The following is a 19,905-nucleotide window of genomic DNA, read 5'->3' as shown; positions in this document are numbered from 1 at the left end:
GGGCTGTGATTATGGGGCGTGTTTCAACCCAACCAGGAAAGACCTCGATTGGACAGACCTACAACCAATCAGAGCAACGAAGTGACATCAACAGAGCTCAACTGCACTGTGTTGTTTTTTCCACGTGTTGTTTTCTATGTCTGTGGGTTGAAGCGACTATTATGTGATATATAGACCCATGAGTGCGAATTTTAGCAGCAACCTTGCCAAAATAACACACATTTTACCCCCTAAATGCCATTTTTCCCCCGGAGAACCCCCCGAGAAGCTATTGTTTAGGGCTAGTAGTTGGCGGGTTTTGTTGTAAAAACTTGGCAACCCTGACTGAACGCACGCTGAAATCAGGCTGGAATACACGATCTTTGCCGGTGTTGTAAAAAAATAAAATAATTTAATGATACACAGAGTACTTACCCAACGTCATCATCATTTCTGAGAGAAATTGTGAAGGTGATGCAGATACAAACAAGCTCTCCGTTTAGGATTTGAACAAATATAATCCAAGCCCCTTTGATGACGTGATGATTACGTTACTGTTGATCATCTGTCCGTCATCGTCTAATGCCCGCCCTGATGATTTCATTGGTCCGAACAGTTTCTGTTCGGGGATAATTACTCCTCTATGGAGCGAGGCCAGACCGAACTGCCCGACCTAAAAATGTGTGGGCGGGGCTAAGTTCAGCTGGCATCCAGGCTATCGTTAGATAGCTTTGGGAAATTCATGCTTGTACAGTAGTGGTCAATAAACGGGCATCCAAAAAGTAACTTGTGGTACTTATATGAAAAAGTAACTCAGATATTTTGTTGTAAACTTAATAGTTACATTAAAAAAGTAATCTGATTACGTAACTCAAGTTACTTTTACTGCGTTTCCCCAACACTGCTGTAAGTAATGTTTTATATTCTGTCAGTACATCCATATTTCAGCATCTATCCAAAAGTACAAATAAAGAAATGTTTTTGTAACTGTAAATGGTAATGCATTAACTTATACTGTATTACCTAAAAATGGGCATTGCATTTGTTATTAATCGTTGTTAATTTTAATACTAACACAACTGTTCATTGTTTTGTTCACGTTAGATCAGGTTCATTAACTAATGTTAGCAAATGAAAGCTTGTTGTAAAGAGTTACCCTGTAAGTTTTACGTATGAATACATTCTGCGAATACATGAATGCATTATTACTCCCAAACGAGCTGGTTTCACACAGCTGACGAATGGTTAGGTTTAGGGGTCGTCAACACAGATGGCAGCAAACAGGTTGGACAGTCACAGGCCAGCTGAGCAACTGGCTTTGAGATGAATGGGAATGCTAACGGATAGCTTTCTACAGGCATTATTCGCCTGCGCTGTGTTTTATACACTTACACTTATAGTGTACTTACCTAAGAAAGTACTGGTTAATAACCGCATGAGCCAAGATTAGGTTCAGGGTTAGTACTTATCACCCAGTTATTGTAATTACTGTAATATGTACATGGGGAACGAGACTGTAATATAAAGTGCTACGCATTATTCGTATTCTCGACCCGAGACATTTTGGTACACCACTTTTCACCATCTCATCAGTTCCTGGAGAGAATGAGTTCCACTCTGCATTTTGAGCATGTTGCGCTTGGAAATACCTCACATTACAGAAGTAAAATAGTCTGTGAATTACATTTCATGCTGACTTTTAAGAACTGTTTCTAGTCAATCGTTTTGAGACTTAAAGTCCCCCTGCAGTCAATCATTTTATCCTGAAATTATTTAATCTTTGATCATCTAAAGGACATATTTTTCTCCCCTGTGAAAATAATGTATGCATGCTTTAAAGTAGATTGAATCTAACTCTACACACTTACTTCATTTAGTATGCGTGAAACCATGGATATGCAAATTAGCCCCGTCCTGGTATTTTGAGCTAAGATTTCACACACACACACACACACACACACTCTGGGGACATATTTTACATCTTGTAAAAATGGGCATTATAGGACCCCTTTAAGGAGACAATCCTCAGCAATGCTTTTTAAAGCATATTAAAAACACCACACGGACATATAAACAACGGTAAAAACCTGATTTCCACCACAGGCGCTCTTTAATATTCCTCTGTATAGAAATTCAGTTCCACAAGTAACAAAAGATCAAATATTATGACTAACGCTGAGGAATGAGAGAGATTGTGAAACAAGAAGCCCACTGGAGGTTTGAGACGGACAGTAAAGTGAATACCATCTTGGTTTGTTAGAAGTCAACATTTCGCCAATAGGTCCCTCGCCACATTGTGACCTTTCCGATATGTAAATCTGGGCTCAATCCATTGTCGCTCTGACCCACTTCTCCTGCTCTTCAGAATGGGATGCACTTTACATTCAGTGAGCTTTTACACTGACGCATAGGTCAAAGAGGCTGTATTAGCTCACTGTAAAAGCTGAAGTGCATGGAGAGACGCTGGGCCAGATGGGCTGCCGTCCTCTGAGGTTAATATTGGAGGGATATAAAGTGCTCTAGTGCTGAGTAGAGCCGGGCCTCCCATTCAGAACCAGTTACGCTTTAGACCAATTCATTTCTGCCGACGGTTCTCGAACATGTTTTAATGATGATGCGAATGAAATACTGTAATAAAATGGTGGGGCTGTGAGCAATCCAAATGGTGTTTTAGGTGAAAAGTAGATGCAGTGCAATGTCAAAGTGGATAGCGTAGTCCGGTTCATGAACAAAGTATTTTTGTTGTTGTTGTTGTTGTGAAATTGCCAAAAAGACCCACAAATCGAAGTCATGTTTGAATCATCTAGCTCAATTATTGAATCATTGTTTTTATAATTATGTTTTTATAATGCACAACTCCTCATGAAGTCTTGTGAGACTCTGGTCAACATGTGAGCTGTTCAAAAAATATAAGTTATGGTACAATAAGGTTGCATTAGTTAATGCATTGAGTAATATTTGTTACAGATTTGTTAACATTATATTAACAATAAAAATATGACTGTTTATTGTTAATGTTAAGTCGATCCCATTGAATAATATTAACAAATACACATTTTTATTTCAACTGCATTAGTAAATAATGAAATTAATGTAAAAAAAAATGTTAACTTAAATGACATTAAACTGACTTGAACTGAAAAAAAAGCACGTTGTGTTAAAACAATGTAAAAGTATATGTTGTCATAACTTATTGATCATATAATCCACAAAAATCCTTTAGAAGTATTTTTATGTCAACCTTATTGTAAAGTATGGGGGAAAAAAAACACTAAAGTATACTTTCAAAAACAATATTATTCAAAAGTACAATCATTACCAACGTTAAGGAACTAGAATCATAAAATCATATAATTCCCATCCCTATATATTCATCCGTCTTCATTCACTGAATTCCTCATGCATTGATCTTATTGATGGTTGATAAATCCGATTTAAAGGCGATTTTGCCTTTGATTTGAAGTATATCCTAATTAGATTTAAGCTTAAGTGTAACATCAGCCATGTATTAACGCAGAAACGTTTGGACGGTGAGCACCCTGAATGAAAAATAATATAGTTGATGGGAACTGCAACACGATGCCATTAAATCCAGACGCTCTATAAAGGACATTGGAAGTGACAGAGCTTTCTCGCCTCAGGTGTCACAGCTGCCACCTCTCTCAAACAATGCATTCATTCAACTTCACCTAACAGTTGAACGCCACACACCTCCTGCACTGCGACACACACATGGAACAGGTCTTTACACACGTCTGTACTGCTGCACTTCTCCACCTCCTGACACTGTCCTCGCACGAGGAAGACATTATATTTCAGAGGATTTCCCTGACACCATACAGGTCACCTTTTTAAATCTGGATGTCCTGTAAAGAGCACATTCAGGCCTTTTCAGAGACACCGAATGTGTGGAGGTTTCACCAGGAAAATAGTATGTAGTTTCTAATCAAACTATGACTTTTTCTGTTAGGAAACAGGGGGTTGGTTTCATACATGCCCTCGATAGAGGACACCTGGACTTAAATCAGGTTTATCAGGCGTTCTGGGAGACACAGCAGGTGAATAGGGAAAGAAATTGCACATCAATATTCCTATTAAATATTATTAAGACAATGTTGCCAACTATACTCCCATTATTACATTTTTTTCCCATTACATGTTGCTCCAAGAACACATGAATATGCAAATTAGAGACAGTGTATAGATAGATGCATTGCATTGAATGGGAAAACCCATGTGTGGCCGTTTTACCCATGTTGCATGAAGTAAAAAGGTATATAAAAGGGTCAAAAGGGTATATCATTTACTTCCGTTATGTCCTTCATAACAGAGTAACGTGAAAATCAGTTGGAGAATGAAAAATATCCCACTGTTTTTTGTGATGAAAATGTGATTTTGTCATTTTTTTAAACAACTGAATCCATTTGTTTCTTGTGCTCTAAACAATGTAATGACATGAACAAATACTACGTTCAAAAGACTTTGTTTTCCTGGGTCTTAGGGGTTTAAAAGAACAACATGCATTTTAATATTTTTCATAAAAGAAGCGCATTAAAAGATTGACCTCACTTCTCTGATCCTTTTCCAAGTGATTTAAGACACGAGTCACTTGGATTTGGCCAAGTAGGACAAGTTCCTGCAACAGCTTTCAATTTGACCCAACAGATTTTAGGGTTAGGCTTTGGGTTTTCACACTTTAGTCCAATTCTCACTATTTACTATTCGCCTCATTAAACTCCTAATTACTGCGTATTAATGGTTAGTAAGGTAGTGGTTAAGTTTTTGGATGTAAAGTATGATCATGGAGAATAAGGCATTAAGTAAGGGATAATGTCCACCCAGCCGGTTGTTATCACAGAATAAACCCCGCCAGAGTGATCAGGACCCCGAGGCGAAGCGGAGCGTCACTCTGAAGGGGTTTATTCTGTGATAACAACCGGCTGGGTGGACATTATCCCGCTTATTACACGGCTACTAGTCTCAAATAAATTAGACACAAAATATTGTCTTGAGATTAAATATTTTATTAGCTCTTACGCAAAGCTTCCGCGAAGAAAAACAGTTCCAACCTGCTTTAAGCCTTTATCTATTGCTGCTAAATGTTGAGAATGATGCTGAAAGGGTTAGTTCACCCAAAAATGAAACCAAGCCTATGATTTACTCACCCTCAAGTCATTATAGGTGTTTATGATATTCTTCTGTCAGACAAATACAATCAGAGTTATATTTAAAAGTCCAGGCTAACGTTAATCCCAGCAGTAGTTGTAGTTGTGTTTGAAGTCCATAAAAAATGCAGCTGTCCGTCAAATAACGTGCTCCACACGACTCCGATGGGTTAATAGAGCCTTCTGATTCCAATCGATGCGTTTGTGGAAGAAAAATATCTATATTAAAAACGTTATAAAGGAAACCCGCCTTGAAGTCTTCCATTGTAGCCATGGCTGTTTAAGCCACAAGATGGCGCCAGCGTTAAGCACAGAAGTAGAACCGGTCAAGATAACTCGTAGTACCCGTATGAGCGGGTGCTATCTGGAAATAACATACCGCTGGAATGAGCGATTGACCAATCAGAATCAAGTATTTCACAGAGCCGTGTAATAAGTGCTACTAAACAGCCAATATCCTAGTAATATACATGCTAAGCAACTAATAGTGAGAATTGGAAATGATTAAAGTGATACCAGGTTTTGTTAATAGCTTAACATGTTGATCAACCAATGTGCTGATTATCCAACTGTATCTGTACACACACTGTTGATGACATTGGTGATGTGATGTGATTATATCCGCATCTGTGTTTTGGTGGTAGAGTATCTGTGGTGTTCATTTGAAATGAATACTAATGATGAAATGATTACGCTTTGAAAAGCAGAGTCAGATCTATATTAAGCCATTGTAAAACAGACGTGAAGAATAATGTGTTCTCTCATTACAAATTGTAGCTCGTTGTGTTAATGCTTTTTAATGCTTTTGTTTGTAGTGTGTTAAGCTTTTGACCCTCTCAAAAGTATGTCATTTATTTTAATGAAAGTGCAGCACTCGTTGTATTGTACCACTGCTTTGTTTGAAAACAAAATATCTATGTATGATTTGTAATATTAAGAACAGGCTTAATAAGAGGGCGATGGCTTATTTTAATGCTATGTCATGTTTTTTAGACAATGAACCACACTCTCAGAAAAAGGGTACTGTGCTGTCACTGGGGCGGTACCCTAAGGTACAAAAGGCAAAAGGTACATCTTTGTACCTTACTCACCCCTAAATGGTACATATTAAGCTAAATGGTACATATTAGTACCTTAAAAGGTACATATCAGTACTTTAAGAGTGCAAATGAGTACCTTAAAGGTACATATTAGTACCTTTTTGGTTTTGTACCTTAGGGTACCGCCCCAGTGATAGAAATGTACCTTTTTTTCTGACAGTGCAAATGTCAGCCAAAATGCCCTCTTATTGGGTTGTGTTCTAACTGATGCGCATTATGTTATACATGTAAGTGATTATTGGTCAGTTAATGTAAGTGAATGAATACTGTGTAATATTGTTATGGTGTCTTGTCTTGATGATCATACTATTTTGAATGTCCCTGTGCTTCTCTGTATTCTCCCTGCTTTACTAACAGGAACCCATTCCAAAAAACAGGGCGAGGATTTATCCGATAACGACGGTGATGAAGATGAAGGTATTCTCTTTGGTGGCAAAAGACAATTGCATGTCTTGGACTTTTTCCGTACTTTGAATGCAGCCCTCCCTCTTGCACCTTACCTTCTCTCATGGTCTAAAGAGTCATCTGTGTGTGGCTGTGGAGGATGACTGTGTTTTGAATACATCAATACTTAGCATATCAGGAGGTTTTGAGAGGGAGAGTAAATTGCGTAGGTGCAGCGCGGCTTTGTGTTTTGTCTTTCATCTGTTGTATATCTGAGGCTACAGATGCATAATTGTGTTGATTAGTGCAGTGATTCTCTAATGGTTTTGCTTCATACCGAAATTATTTATCTCATAAAGGTAACAGAAATATCCCTAAAATCTGATATTGTACCGTGAACCGCATACGTTTTAGCACAATATGCTAAATTATTGAGAGTTTGGATTGTCTTCACATATGCAATTTTACATTTACTATGCACATAAATATCTAGGATTTGAATGAGTTCAGGTTACGGTTGTGCACAACACACTGGTCGACACAAAACATTTCCGACCCTCATCACAAGTAATCTTGTATCTAAAGTAGCCGGAGTCGTGTTGGCATAGTTTTGTCCATACCTTTCAAGGATAGGGCCGCTACACATGTCGCCATCACGTCTCTGATTCATTTGTATCAAAATTATTGGATGGAGACTAGATGCAGGCTATTCATTTTTCTCTGCTGTCTATCAGAGTAAATCTGCAACGCACCATCTGAGAACCAATGAGTTATGCAGTGAACAGTAAACTAGTAAACTGTTCCATACACATATAATATTGTTACTACACTTACAAGCACTGTAAAAAAAAAAAAAACTAAAAAAATAATTCAGTTGGCCGAATTTAATTTCTGTGATTTAAATTGTATCAATTCACAGAATTTCAATTTGGCAAACTGAAAAATGTAGATGTGTTCAGTCACTAGAACATTTTCAGTTTAATTATTTAATTTTTTTACAGTGAGTAAGGCTTGACATTGACGCCCGCCAGCCGGCCAAATGCGTTTCCATCGCGGCCTGAAGTATCGTGATCATTCTCACATGGTGATTTAAAATTGTAGTCAATGTATATAGCAAATGATTTTCATAAAACATCACATTTATATTTAAACCAGGTTTATTTTTTAATTTTAAGCAAAAAATAATCAGTGGTGAAAATTGTGAGTTAGCCTTCTCGATTCTGATTTCTTAAGTGTATTCTTTTTACAGAGAAAGCAGTACAATGAATGCATCTTGAAAAGAAAGAACGCTTTTTTATGTAAAATTGCTAATGTATAATGCTTTGCAATTTTTTTAATTAACCGCAAGAAAACCTCTACAGAATCATGTTACCAGATTATTGGTGGCTTTCTCAAATATAACATGTCTTTTTTTGTAGTGCTAGCAGTCGAAAATCAAAATAAATAGTCAAAAAAATATTGACATACTGTTGGTGATCTCATGTTTTTTTTGTTCTTACTGAGAATCATCCATAAAAGAGAAGCTACATGTTTAATGTGCAGGGGATATGGTGGAATAACATTCATAGAATAATACTCACTACACTTGAGTACTTTTAAGAGGACTACTTTTTACTCCTACTCTGAGTAGTATTTAGGACAGGCACTTTTACTCTACTTGAACTACATTTTTGAGAAGTAACAGTTCTTCTACTTGAGTATACTTTTTCAATACTCTTTCCACCACTGATAAGTTTAATAGAGCCTGAACCTTAACGCCGGTCCATCAGTCATAAACTCCATTGTTGATTCGAGTAGCAAACATCTCTTACTGCACGCACCGCAAAAGACTTTTAAAAATGGTGGTTGAAATAAAATGCTGCGTGGAGTCAATCAATCAAAATGCTGTGTGAACTCATCCAATCAGCATGTTCAGAGCCCAAGTCCCACCCCCAAAAGTTCCTGAACATTGAAAAATGACTTACTCGCAATCAAGGACTTTCACGAGGGACATTTTTACCCGGAAATTCATTTAGACGAAACACACCAAGTACAACCCTAATGAATTTCGCCGTGGGATTGCACGTATTGTGCATAATTTTACTCATTCCCACATTTGCGCTCACATCCAAAGTGCGGCACATAAATCGGCCCCTCAGTACTAAATTTGTTTTGCTGCTTATTGCTCTTAAACAGTAAAAAACACACACACACACACTATAATGTCAAAATGCCAGTCTTGGCGAGTATTCACATAAACACAGTCAGTTCTGTTTTACGTGAATGTAAACAGTTGAAAAGAAAACGTGTATCACTGGGTGCGTTTACATACACGTTCTTAAGCCGATTATGCCTAATAAGCCAACACTGAACATGGTCATGTAAACACGGTAAACCTTTTCTTTTATCGGAGTAATGTCATAAACGGCATAAGCATAAACCGATAGGAACAGGTAGTTTTTGCCTCTTACCTCGATTTCCTTGATTGTAAACGCATTAACCTGCTTTCTGTCAGCTTATTGAAGTGCGCATGTGTCATAGGTAAAAAAAAACGCAAACTTACAGCAGATTTAAACGCATCCAGACAGAGCGAGGTAGTGTTTTGCATGAAATAAGGACATATATCACAAACGCAGACTCGTTTAAGACACAGAAAATTGTAAAGAGGTGTTCTCTTTTCTCATGCAGCAGAAGTAGCCTAGAAGAGGTTCAGTCAAAACGCTGCATAACTGCATGAGAGATAATATGAGCCGTAAATCTCCCGCTGACACGGTGCACGCTTTATTTAACACCACAACTGACGTAACATTTGAAAAACTCAGAGTCAGATATACGGACATACGGATTATAATTTTTGACGGCACTACAAGGAAATAACCTGGTTTATAAATAGTCATGTAAACGCGGTTTACTTGCGTTGTCCGTTTACTGGTTTGCATGTAAAAGGGGAAAACTGTTTATTTCAATAAGCTGATTTTTTGGAGTTTTCAGCTTACTGGTGTGCATGTAAACGCACCCAGTGTAATGGATCCGTGCGTCAGCTCTTAAAGTGACAGCAGCCTAATACTCCTGCTTACAATTTAAGAGATCAAAATTAAACATATCTATCTGGGAGTTTTTCCCCATGGCGTTGATGTCAAAAGTGTGGCCAGTGAAAATGCTGAGTGGCTCGTAACTTTAGAAAACCATCAGCCACAGCAACTGGAGAGCAAAAAAGTTAATGTAAAGCTATTATTTAAAGTTTTATCAAGGCCTTTTCACATGACTCACTTCTGCAAACATCTCAACACAAATGTCCCACACTGCTATGACCTCCACATGACAAAAGTTCTGCATCACATCATATTATTTTATTAATTTACAAAGAATATTATATGCCTTCAAGGTTGTGTTGTGAAACACTTTATAGTTAGATACACAGGATCCATTTCTCTTCCTTGTCATGGGCCTGTTTTAAAGGGTCTGTAGCAGATGGTGTCAAAGTTGAAATTGGTTGAACCTTGAGCGTTGTGTTATAGTGCTTGACCTGCATGCAACATAAAGCCGGTTGTACTGCTGATGCCTGACGCCCCGTTCCATTGAGTTTCATATAGCCGTGTAATAACTATACTCTACAGTAGTCCAAGGCCATAATGTAGTGCAAATACATCTTTTCATGGAGTGGTAATCGAAATGTTTTCATTATAGTGTGGCTCCTGTGTATATTACTAGCATGTTTAGCAACATGGATGCACATATGAGGCAAGCATGTGGTATCACAACTCAGTTTTTAAAACAGGCGAATGGATTTAGATGAGGAGAGAGAGGCTGAAAAGTTGTGGTAAGAGGATTAGCCACAGAGGGGGGGAAAGCATGCACGCAAGAGAAGTTGCCAATCAGCAAGAGCATTGTTCAATTTCAGCATTTATCTTGGGATATTCTGGGCTCAGGGTGGATATCTGGCGAGATTAGAATAGGGAAAGTATTCTTCCCCGGTTACTGCAAAAGGCTTAAACCCCAGAACCCATCTCAAATCCTGTTATTGTTGTTCCTTTATGCTCCTAAACTGACAATAGATTTTATAGGTGAGGGACATGTTCAATGCTAGAGTTGTGATACAGTGTACAGCCCTACTGTGCCTTTGTTGGTTTAGGCCAAGTGCAGCTCTCAGTTTGCGTCTGGCTGGCCACATTTGCCCTCTTCAGGTGCTACAACAATGGATTTGCCATTCTACTCTTGTACTTGTGTCTACGGCTGAAATGGAAACTGAAGCAGCTCACGTTTGAGGCGACTCAGTCAGCGGTATTAACAGCAGTGTTAATCGATATGCTTTCTTCAATACCAGTAGAGGCAGAGGCCTTGTAATGCACACGTCCACATGTAGAGAAGCTTCCCTCGGGAGGATTTGGACTTCCAATCCAAAGCGGTTGCATTACCTTTGCAATTGGCTGGTTCAGACAATCCAATTTCTGAGCTGTCCAAATAAGGTGGCTCGCCATGAAAAATCCACTAGGCTCCAACAGTCAAGCAGCATGTCCTTCCAGAGGCTTTTCCGCTCGGTCTGGAGGTTGGGTTTATGGGCATAGCAGTCCCAGTGGGATGTGGATCCAGCTCTGGATTGAGATGTAGTCCGCCGTGGTGTCCGTGTTCAAGCCCAAGGCATGTTTTTGCATGAGGTGCCAATTACCTTGCATCAATGGCCTGCCTGTTTTTCCTTGACTCTGAATGGCCCAGGGATATGGTGTCAACTGTGACAATAGGGAACACGGCTTGTGAAGCATGCCGAAACATTCAAATAAAACAAGAATACAAAGCAGGCAAAGGTTGCAAATGAGCTGAACGAGTTGCCCTAGATTGGTTGGTAAATAGTTGAGCCTCTCTTCCTTGTTAAGGCCTTTTGGTTATCTCCACAGAAGATATCAAATGTAAGAGTGCTACAAATGAGTTTTGACACATGAACAGCACCGGAAAGATATTCCACTTGAGCCAACTATATATCAGTATGCCCCATTTGTCTAACAAGGCATGGAACAATTCTCAGACACAGAATCTACAATTGAGCTGCCACAGAGTATTTGTGAATTATAGTAGTAGTGGTCATGACACATTGTTCACCTTACAACCTCTACTCATCTCCGGCTACATGGTATCATTGCGAATCTAGGCCATCCTTCCTTGGCAAACATTTCTAGTTGACATCACCACACACTTAACCCTTTACCAGGTCGGCCAGGAGCATTTAGGCTCAAATTAAGGCAACCGTGCGAAGACATTCCAGTCTTCCCATCTCTTTCTGCTCACTTTGACTGAATCCCAATTCATCTGCTTCTACGCTCTCAGAATAAAAATGTGCAAAAACTGTATATATAGGGGTACAACAGCTTGTCATTGGGAGATTACCCTTAAAAGGACATCGTTGTACCCTTAAAAGGTAGTACCTTAGAGCAGTAATATGTACCCTAAGGTACTACTTTGAACCTTTTAGGGGTGAAAAATGTACAAAATTGTCCGTTTAAGGGTACTGCCCCAGTGACAAGCTGTTGTACCCCTAAATATAAAGTTGAGAGTTTAGGAAGGAATGCATGCTAGTTAGTCAATACATCTGTAATAGTACCTCAGTGTAATAAAATAACATTGTGACATTATAAATGCACATAAATTGATATAGTTAAAAGTGTGCTTGGACGTATATTTCCAAATTCCACCTGAAAATCTGGGAACACAATCTGGGAACTTTCCAATGTGTGCTTTGATTTTGGTATGCACCAATCCTAATCTGATTTACTGTATAGGATGGATAAATTGTGACTTTGGATTCAACCCAGATGTCTGTCTTTAGCACTGAAATAGACCAGGCTCATATGACATAATGTAACTAGCAAGCTGTCGGCATCATTTCTCAGCTGGTGGTCCTTATTTCAGTCATCAAGCTTGGCACAAACATATTGCAGTGCCTCTCATTCTGTTCAGCATCTCTGGCAATTAAGTCAATCTCAGGTGCTGCTAAGCAAAGCTATAACACCTCCTGCCTCTCCGGTTTTCACTAAGGTACACTGCTGTGGTACTGGTACATTATGTAGGTGTATATTTAGGCACAGGGAACTAATTCTTAATGCAGAACATGGCAGGAGTAATAAATTGTGCTTGGCCCACATGAAGACATACCTTGTCTCATGTGTCTGCTGTCATAGTCTTCCCACCGCTGACAAATAGATGCACATAGCCGTGGCATTGGCTTGCTTATCCATGTGCCCTAATTGGGAAAAAGAGCCCTTCACTCGTCCAGACGCCAGGCCTCTTGCGATGGTGCCAGCGGCCAGGCCTGCTCCACCTGCTGGGGTGTTAGGATGGCTTTTACTCGGCAACCGAGTTCAGTACCCACTGTCACACAGGATGGGTTAAATAAACAATGGGCCAAACTGGAAGCATGCCTGTTTGCATAATCTTGTGCCAGTAGTTGAAGGAACAGACTGCAGACATTTGTGGCTTAAATGCATTTGTTGCGTTGCTGGCTAGTGAGTAGAAATAACTCCTATCCGCTGACTTAAACTTTTATGTGTGACTCGCATAACTTCAGTAATGTTTTAAATTACACAACTTGTTTTGAAGAGGTGTGATATTCGTTTCCCAAGATATTGAACTTACGAACCTACCATACATGTGTTTATTTATATATATATAATGAAAATATACTGAAGGCCTGTTCAGACCAAGACGAATGTTTGGTGTGAAAATTTGAGCTGTCAGTGACTGCTCAGACCAACATTAGCATTTGCATAGCGCCAATGTTTTACAGAGAGTCTTTCTAACCTCTTTACCATTGCACTGCACATAAAACTGGCCAACCAATAAGATTTGTGTTTCTGGTCAAATGCTCAGAGCTCCCTCTGTTACATAAAGCGACAGGGAATAGCAGAGGAAGAATCCGGAAGCGGCTCTCTTGTCTCTGGATGTGTTTGGGATCGTTTGATGAACACCACTGTGCAGCGGTCGCAACCCTGGGGAGGCAAAATCACTGTATGGGGTTACAACTGATGCATTATTACAAATAAATAGATTGAGATCCGCAAATTAATGTAAAGAGACTCATGCATTCTGGCATTCATTTGTGAATTTATTTCTGTGCATTGGTGGATCCCTGCATGCATTTGAAACCTTTCTAGCATTAAGATGCTATTATTTGTAAATATCAATATTTTTATTTGGAATAATGCAACAATTCTAACCCCATGTCTCTAGCATGTGACAACTGCTAAATATATCTGTATGTATTTAGTTTAAATAAAGTCATTTGAACTTGCATACGGACATGCATTTTGATGCAATCATTTCTCATAGTCACACAGCCTGTTTTATTAAGTTATGAATATTATTAAAGTGTGAGATTTTAACATGCGCCCGCACAGATCCAACAAACCATTGCTTCTGTGATTATCCCTCTGTGTGCCATAAGGATGCCGACTGCATAGTGAATACAATAAACTGAATGGCTGTTTGAAAATATGCTTCACTTCCTATATTGTGAAGTGGGAAGCGCTGTCGCCTCAAGGTGATGATACACGGGGGAACTTTTAGAGCAGTGTTTCCAAGCGAAGTTGCTTTGGCGAAAAAAGAAAAAAAAATGCCCCGTGTATCAACACCTTGAAGTCCCAGTGAACTGGAAGTAGCGGGTGAGTTTTCTTCCGTGCTGTGACGTATTTCCAAGTGAAAGTGAATATTGAATAGAGGGCAGCGTTTGACTTCAGTCCTCCTCTCCATCTCTCGCTCATAGCAGACTAACGGCTGAAGTGGTTATGCATTTCCAAACCTAAGCCGTCAAACTGACGTCATCTGAGAAGGAACGCCATTTCCAGACCGAAAGTTACTTTTCAGATTTTGATTAAAACCGCTACAAACTATTTTTTTTCTGTGCGTTAACTTGCATGGATTAATTGTTCATACTAAGACCTTTAATATGTGCTAACAAAGTAAATACGGTCAGTTTTGATTTCATAAGGACTTTAGGAGAAATAGTTCATTGCCCTAATTAGTTGCCCTGCCTCGCCTGATTTCAACATTGCAAAGCAGCATTGCTCAAAATATTGCCCCGTGTATCATCCCCTTCACCGAAACAAGGCACCTGATCCGGGTCCTGGCTGATTTAGCATGTTCTCCTCGTGTCTGTGTGGGTTTCCTTTGGATGCTTCGATTTCCCCCACAGTCCAAAAAACATGCCGCTTAGGTGAATTTGAATATGCTAAATTGTCCATAGGTGTGTGTGAGACCTAAGAAAATTAATGGACAGTCTCATTCGTAGGATAAGCGCCACCTACTGTCAGAGAGTGAAATTTCCTCATTTCTTATTTTGGTCTAACCAGACAAACTTCATGCAAAAGTGATTTTATGTGCCAAACTCTTGTGTTGGTTAAAGCAGGTCTTTGGTCCCTCCATACACTGCTGGAGGGACCAAACTATTGGTACTATTGGAACCAGAACATCATAAAGTCTGCAGGGAGAACTCTTTTGACCTGGACTATTAAGCATTCTAGACGCCCTAGCAGTATGGTGGAGAGTTTTGCACGGACAGTAGGCACTCACATTTGTAATGTCCATTTTCTTTGGCATCAGTCTCAGGAAATTGTCGCAAATTCTCGTTTTTCATTATGAGGGGTGTGAGTGAGTGCGGTAGTGCTTTTGGTTGGTAGCGTGTGAGGTGTCTGATGTGGTCTCTGCATGGTGGTCTACACCCTCACCCCCCAACCTGTCATCTCTCTCTCTCTCTCTCTCTCTCTCTCTCTCTCTCTCTCTCTCTCTCTCTCTCTCTCTCTCTCTCTCTCTCTCTCTCTCTCTCTCTCTCTCTCTCTCCCCCCCTCCTCCTCCTCATTCACTGCTAGAAGCTGGGCTTCAAAGAGCACATCAAACCACCTGTCTCTGTGTTAGTACCATTATATTTAATGCACAAACACTGCAGCCCAGCCTCAAGAACTCACCTTCTTCAAAGGTCACTCGTCCCCATCTGGATTAGTTTGAGCCATTGTAACCAAAGTCTGCAAATTGTCACATACACACCTTTTGCATTTCACTTAGTGTTGTTAAAAAACATTAAAAATGATGGTGCAAACACCGCAGTATCGCTGTACCCCACTTTCCAATATGCCTCGCACTATACTGGATAAGAAAAGAGATATGTGGAACGAGTAGTATTTAGTATTTATAATGTTGTAGGCACGAAACCCCCGGAGGATATTCTGAATGCAGCGTGACTGATGTTGTCGGTCGCATGACATTTCCAGCCTTCATGATGTAGTATGTCCATGTTGTATGGGTTGCACCGACTAGTCGACTTCATGTCATCTGCCATGACGCTTTAAGCTTGCCGTCGCCTAGTCGCTGGCCTATTGAGGGCGCAACAGGATAAACAATTTTCCTGACACGCAGGCTCTGTTTTTAACAGTTAAAAATGACAAATAAATGCATAATCCGAGAGCTCTCCACAAGACATGTTTGATTATACCATCTGGATGCTCAAAATTGTCAGGGAGATTGCACGCTTATTGTAAACGTAAGTTATTCATCGTGCTAAACTAATGCGTGCTGCATTGCAACACACACACATAGCCGATCGCACATCACGTGGAGATCGCGCGTGCTCCACACAAAACCGTTCAGTAGCGCAGAAATGTATTGTCAACACTGTTCTTTGATTTATCAATAAAATAGCTTAGAAAGTGAAACGTTCTAGCATATATATTTTTGATAACTAACACTCACAGCTTCACTATTAGTGGAGAGATGCTGGCAGGTATAATTAATTCACACACAATCACTCACTAACATGTATACATGTAATCTTTATTGTGCCACTTTTCTGTATCTTATTCAGAACTAGCAGAAATCTGTGAGAAATATAACGACCATAAGGCCGGGGACACACTGCAAGCGTGACATGAGCGTCTCGGCTGTGTGGCGTGTCCGTTTTTATTTCGGCTCCCATGTTAACCGGTTAGACCTTGCATACTACCTGCGTGACGCGCGGCTCAGGCGCGGTCATGCTTCAGATAGAAGAGATGCCTATTTTACACGCGACACGCGAGCGAGTTGGAAGCGTTTTCCAGGCAAAATAGAATAGAAAGGATGTTTATATGCCATTTTGACAAGAATACATATAAATAAGTCTGTAGGTTAACATAAATGTAATAATAGGCCTAATTTTAATAATAAAAACATAATTATCAATTTTGAAATATTAAACCTGTCAATACAGAATTAAATATTCTGTAGCCTATTTTGCCGTCAATACCATAGATCTGTATGGTCAATAGGCTACTGCCGACATTGTCTTTGCTGTATCAATAGGCAATATATTTATATTTAACATGAAGTATAGGGCTTCCCCATACAACAATACCAGCAGCAGCGCCGCGTCAGACACGCTTCTGGTGTGCAAAGACAGAGAAAACGCCACGCAGCCGCCTCGCGGCTGACACGCAACAGAAACGCCACGCTTGCGGTGTGTCTCTGGCCTAAGACAACAGAACTGATACAGAAGCTGTACTGTAGGACCAATAACCTTATGGGCAGTGCTTTGTCATATGCCATCGCTGTCCTGTGCACAGGAAGACCCGTGTTCGAGTCTCAGCTCGAGGTTTAGGCTTATTTGTTCATTAATGACATCATCAGCGACTAGTCGACCTCGACTCGACTTTCATCACATAAATGTCGACTTAAAAAATGGGAAGTCATTCAACCCCTACCATGTTATACGCTTAATAGAACAACCTTTTTAACGGTTTGCAAAGTTCTTCATCAAACTACTTTGAGAGTATGCCATTTCAGATGCAGCAATTAGCCACCTAGCAACCACTCAAAGTACCTTAGCAACTGCATAGCAGTGTGATAACAACATGAACATTGTGGGAGTGAGACTAGAATGCAATGTACACCAAAATATGTTTTTAAAGCTCCCAAAAAAATAGGTAATCAGTTACATCAATCAACGTTTTATTAAGCAGAACTGGCAATTTTTTTTTTTTTAACTGCTCTTAACTTGAAATATTTGAGTCATGCATACATTTAACTTAAAAATATTAATCTCCATTTATTTGTTTTTAGTAGTGGAAACTTAACCTAAATTAGCAAGCTATCTAAGCACTGCTATAACTAATTGGTACACAAAGTTCTGATAGCATTAGCATAGCATAGCATTTGCTGGATGAGGAGAGCAATATAAAACATTTAACATCAATCTGTTCTCAAACTAATCTAATGCTCCAACTGTGATGTTAAGTTTACCCTACTCACATCGATTCATTATGTTGAGCGTTAGGGTTTACTGTAGAAAGGCTGCATGTGTATGTGTTATGTATTTTCCCGCGGAGTCCGAGCCGTGTTCACGTTTTTTATATCCATAATAGCCTCAGATATATTCAGTCTGCCCTGGAAATGTCGATCTTCGGCAGTTATGTTATCCGTGATGAGCTCAGCGGTGGGGTCTAAAGTCGAAACCTCGGCTCGGGAGCTCATACAATGCTCACAATGAGAATGTTTGACAGTTTCCATGTTTTACAGCGTCAGTGCGAGTCCAGGCCACTTATCAGTGCTCACGCTGTCCAGTTCCTCCAGAGTGACAGGCCGTTGAGAGGTGGCCCGTTGAGAATTTTGAGAGGTTCACAGATAGCTTGACGCGTCCTCCTCCTGAGCTTTACAGACACGCTGAGCACTGCCACCCGGCTCTGACTTCCACCATATTTTAACACCCTAATCACAACTCCAGACTTGGTGAAGAAGGTCGCTCAACCAAGAGGTGTTAAGTGTTGTTTGGTGTGTAAGGAAGCAGGGGTCTTCACCTTCTTTAGTTCTCTTGGAGATGATTGATGGAGGTTATGTAAAGGAATAGATGCATGCGGCCCGCTGCTTTTGAAGATGAAACACACATTTATTTGTGTGTGTGTCTGTGTGTGTGTGTGTGTGTCGTAGCAAATGAGTCATGTTTTCATGTCAACCATTATTGTGCATTCACGAAGCTGACATTTCAGTTAATGTTCTATAGTTTCACCCCTCCTGTTTTGGGTCATTTGTGTCCTGTTTATTCAAATGATGTGTTTGTGAATGCAATGCATTTTAATCAATATGTCTCTTCTTTTTCCTCAGGATATGACTTGAAGGATTTGATGTTTTTTTATGAATGTTTGTTAGAGAAGAGATCAGTTAGCAGAGTATTATGTTTTTTTTTATGATGTGAATCAACAAAAGAGGTTACTGATAACATTGACATGACTAATCTTTGTATTGTTTTTCTAATTGATCTTTTCATTCTGTATCTCATCCTGTGCAACCCTTGTGCAGGAAACCTCTCTCTCTCTCTCTCTCTCTCTCTCTCTCTCTCTCTCTCTCTCTCTCTCTCTCTCTCTCTCTCTCTCTCTCTCTCTCTCTCTCTCTCTCTCTCTCTCTCTCTCTCTCGCCCCGTTTTTCCCACTCCATACATTGTCTTCCGTACGATAAGTGTCAACAGAGAATTGTCATTTCAAAGCAGTGTCTTATCATACTTCTCTCAGATACCAGATAAAGCTTTAAACGTAACCGTAAATGTTTCAGCTGCCAGATCTGAAATGGAAAAATTCTATACAAATCAGTCCCCGCTTGTTCCATCAGATCAGGAGTGTAATGTGTGAATGCGTTCCTACCGTGTAAAGCAGACGGTGGCACAGTGATTGCAAATAACATTGTTGGGATTTTTTTTGCACAAAAAAGCCAGTCTGTAATTTGCTGTGACCACATGCATGCAAATAGGCGCATATTTAATCGGAGGGGTTGAATGCGAACGGGGGCAAATGCACTGGAGTGGTGTTTGCGATTAGGCTTTCTCAAAGATTCTGAATTTTGATCTGCCGTATCCATGGCAACCTTCAATACAATACAGCATTTTGAGTCGCAGCCCAGCAGGCTTGTGTCTCTTTCATCTGAGCAGAGATACAATTTTCTCTGCTTGTGTTCTTTTGTCCCTGTCTTTTATATTATGTATTTTTGCACACACACACACACACAAATAAAATAAATAAAAATAAATAATTTATTGATTGATTAATATATATATGTGTAAACATTTAAAAAAATTAGTTAAAGGAATAGTTTGGCCAAAATTGAAAAATATTTGATTCATCCTCATGTACTTCTAAACCTGTATTAGGCTTTCTTTCAGAAACACAAAAGGACATCTTGAGATTGAATGTCCGAGCTTCTGTTTCATATAACAAAAGTGAATGGTGTAATATACATCAAACGTTTTATTTTCGATAAAACATCAACATCTAAACCTTTTTTGATTCTCAGTAACAACGTTT

The 19,905-nt window shown here is 39.6% G+C and overlaps 1 protein-coding gene across 2 annotated transcripts in view; it reads left to right on the top strand.

The window, feature by feature from the left end:
* Positions 1 to 19,905, top strand: part of nlgn3a (neuroligin 3a) — a 282,714-nt gene that overhangs the window by 87,216 nt on the left and 175,593 nt on the right. Inside the window, exon 4 of one of the 2 annotated variants that reach the window (XM_067456836.1) lies at positions 6,602 to 6,661. The exons of the other annotated variant lie outside the window; for it this stretch is intronic. Within the exon in view, the coding sequence (XP_067312937.1) occupies positions 6,602 to 6,661 (60 nt within the window). The remainder of the gene's footprint in view (positions 1 to 6,601; positions 6,662 to 19,905) is intronic. 2 annotated transcript variants of the gene reach the window in all.

The sequence above is a fragment of the Pseudorasbora parva genome, chromosome 11, assembly GCF_024679245.1.
Source record: "Pseudorasbora parva isolate DD20220531a chromosome 11, ASM2467924v1, whole genome shotgun sequence".
Classification (NCBI taxonomy): Eukaryota; Metazoa; Chordata; class Actinopteri; order Cypriniformes; family Gobionidae; genus Pseudorasbora; species Pseudorasbora parva.
This window is presented reverse-complemented; position numbering and strand designations above follow the sequence as displayed.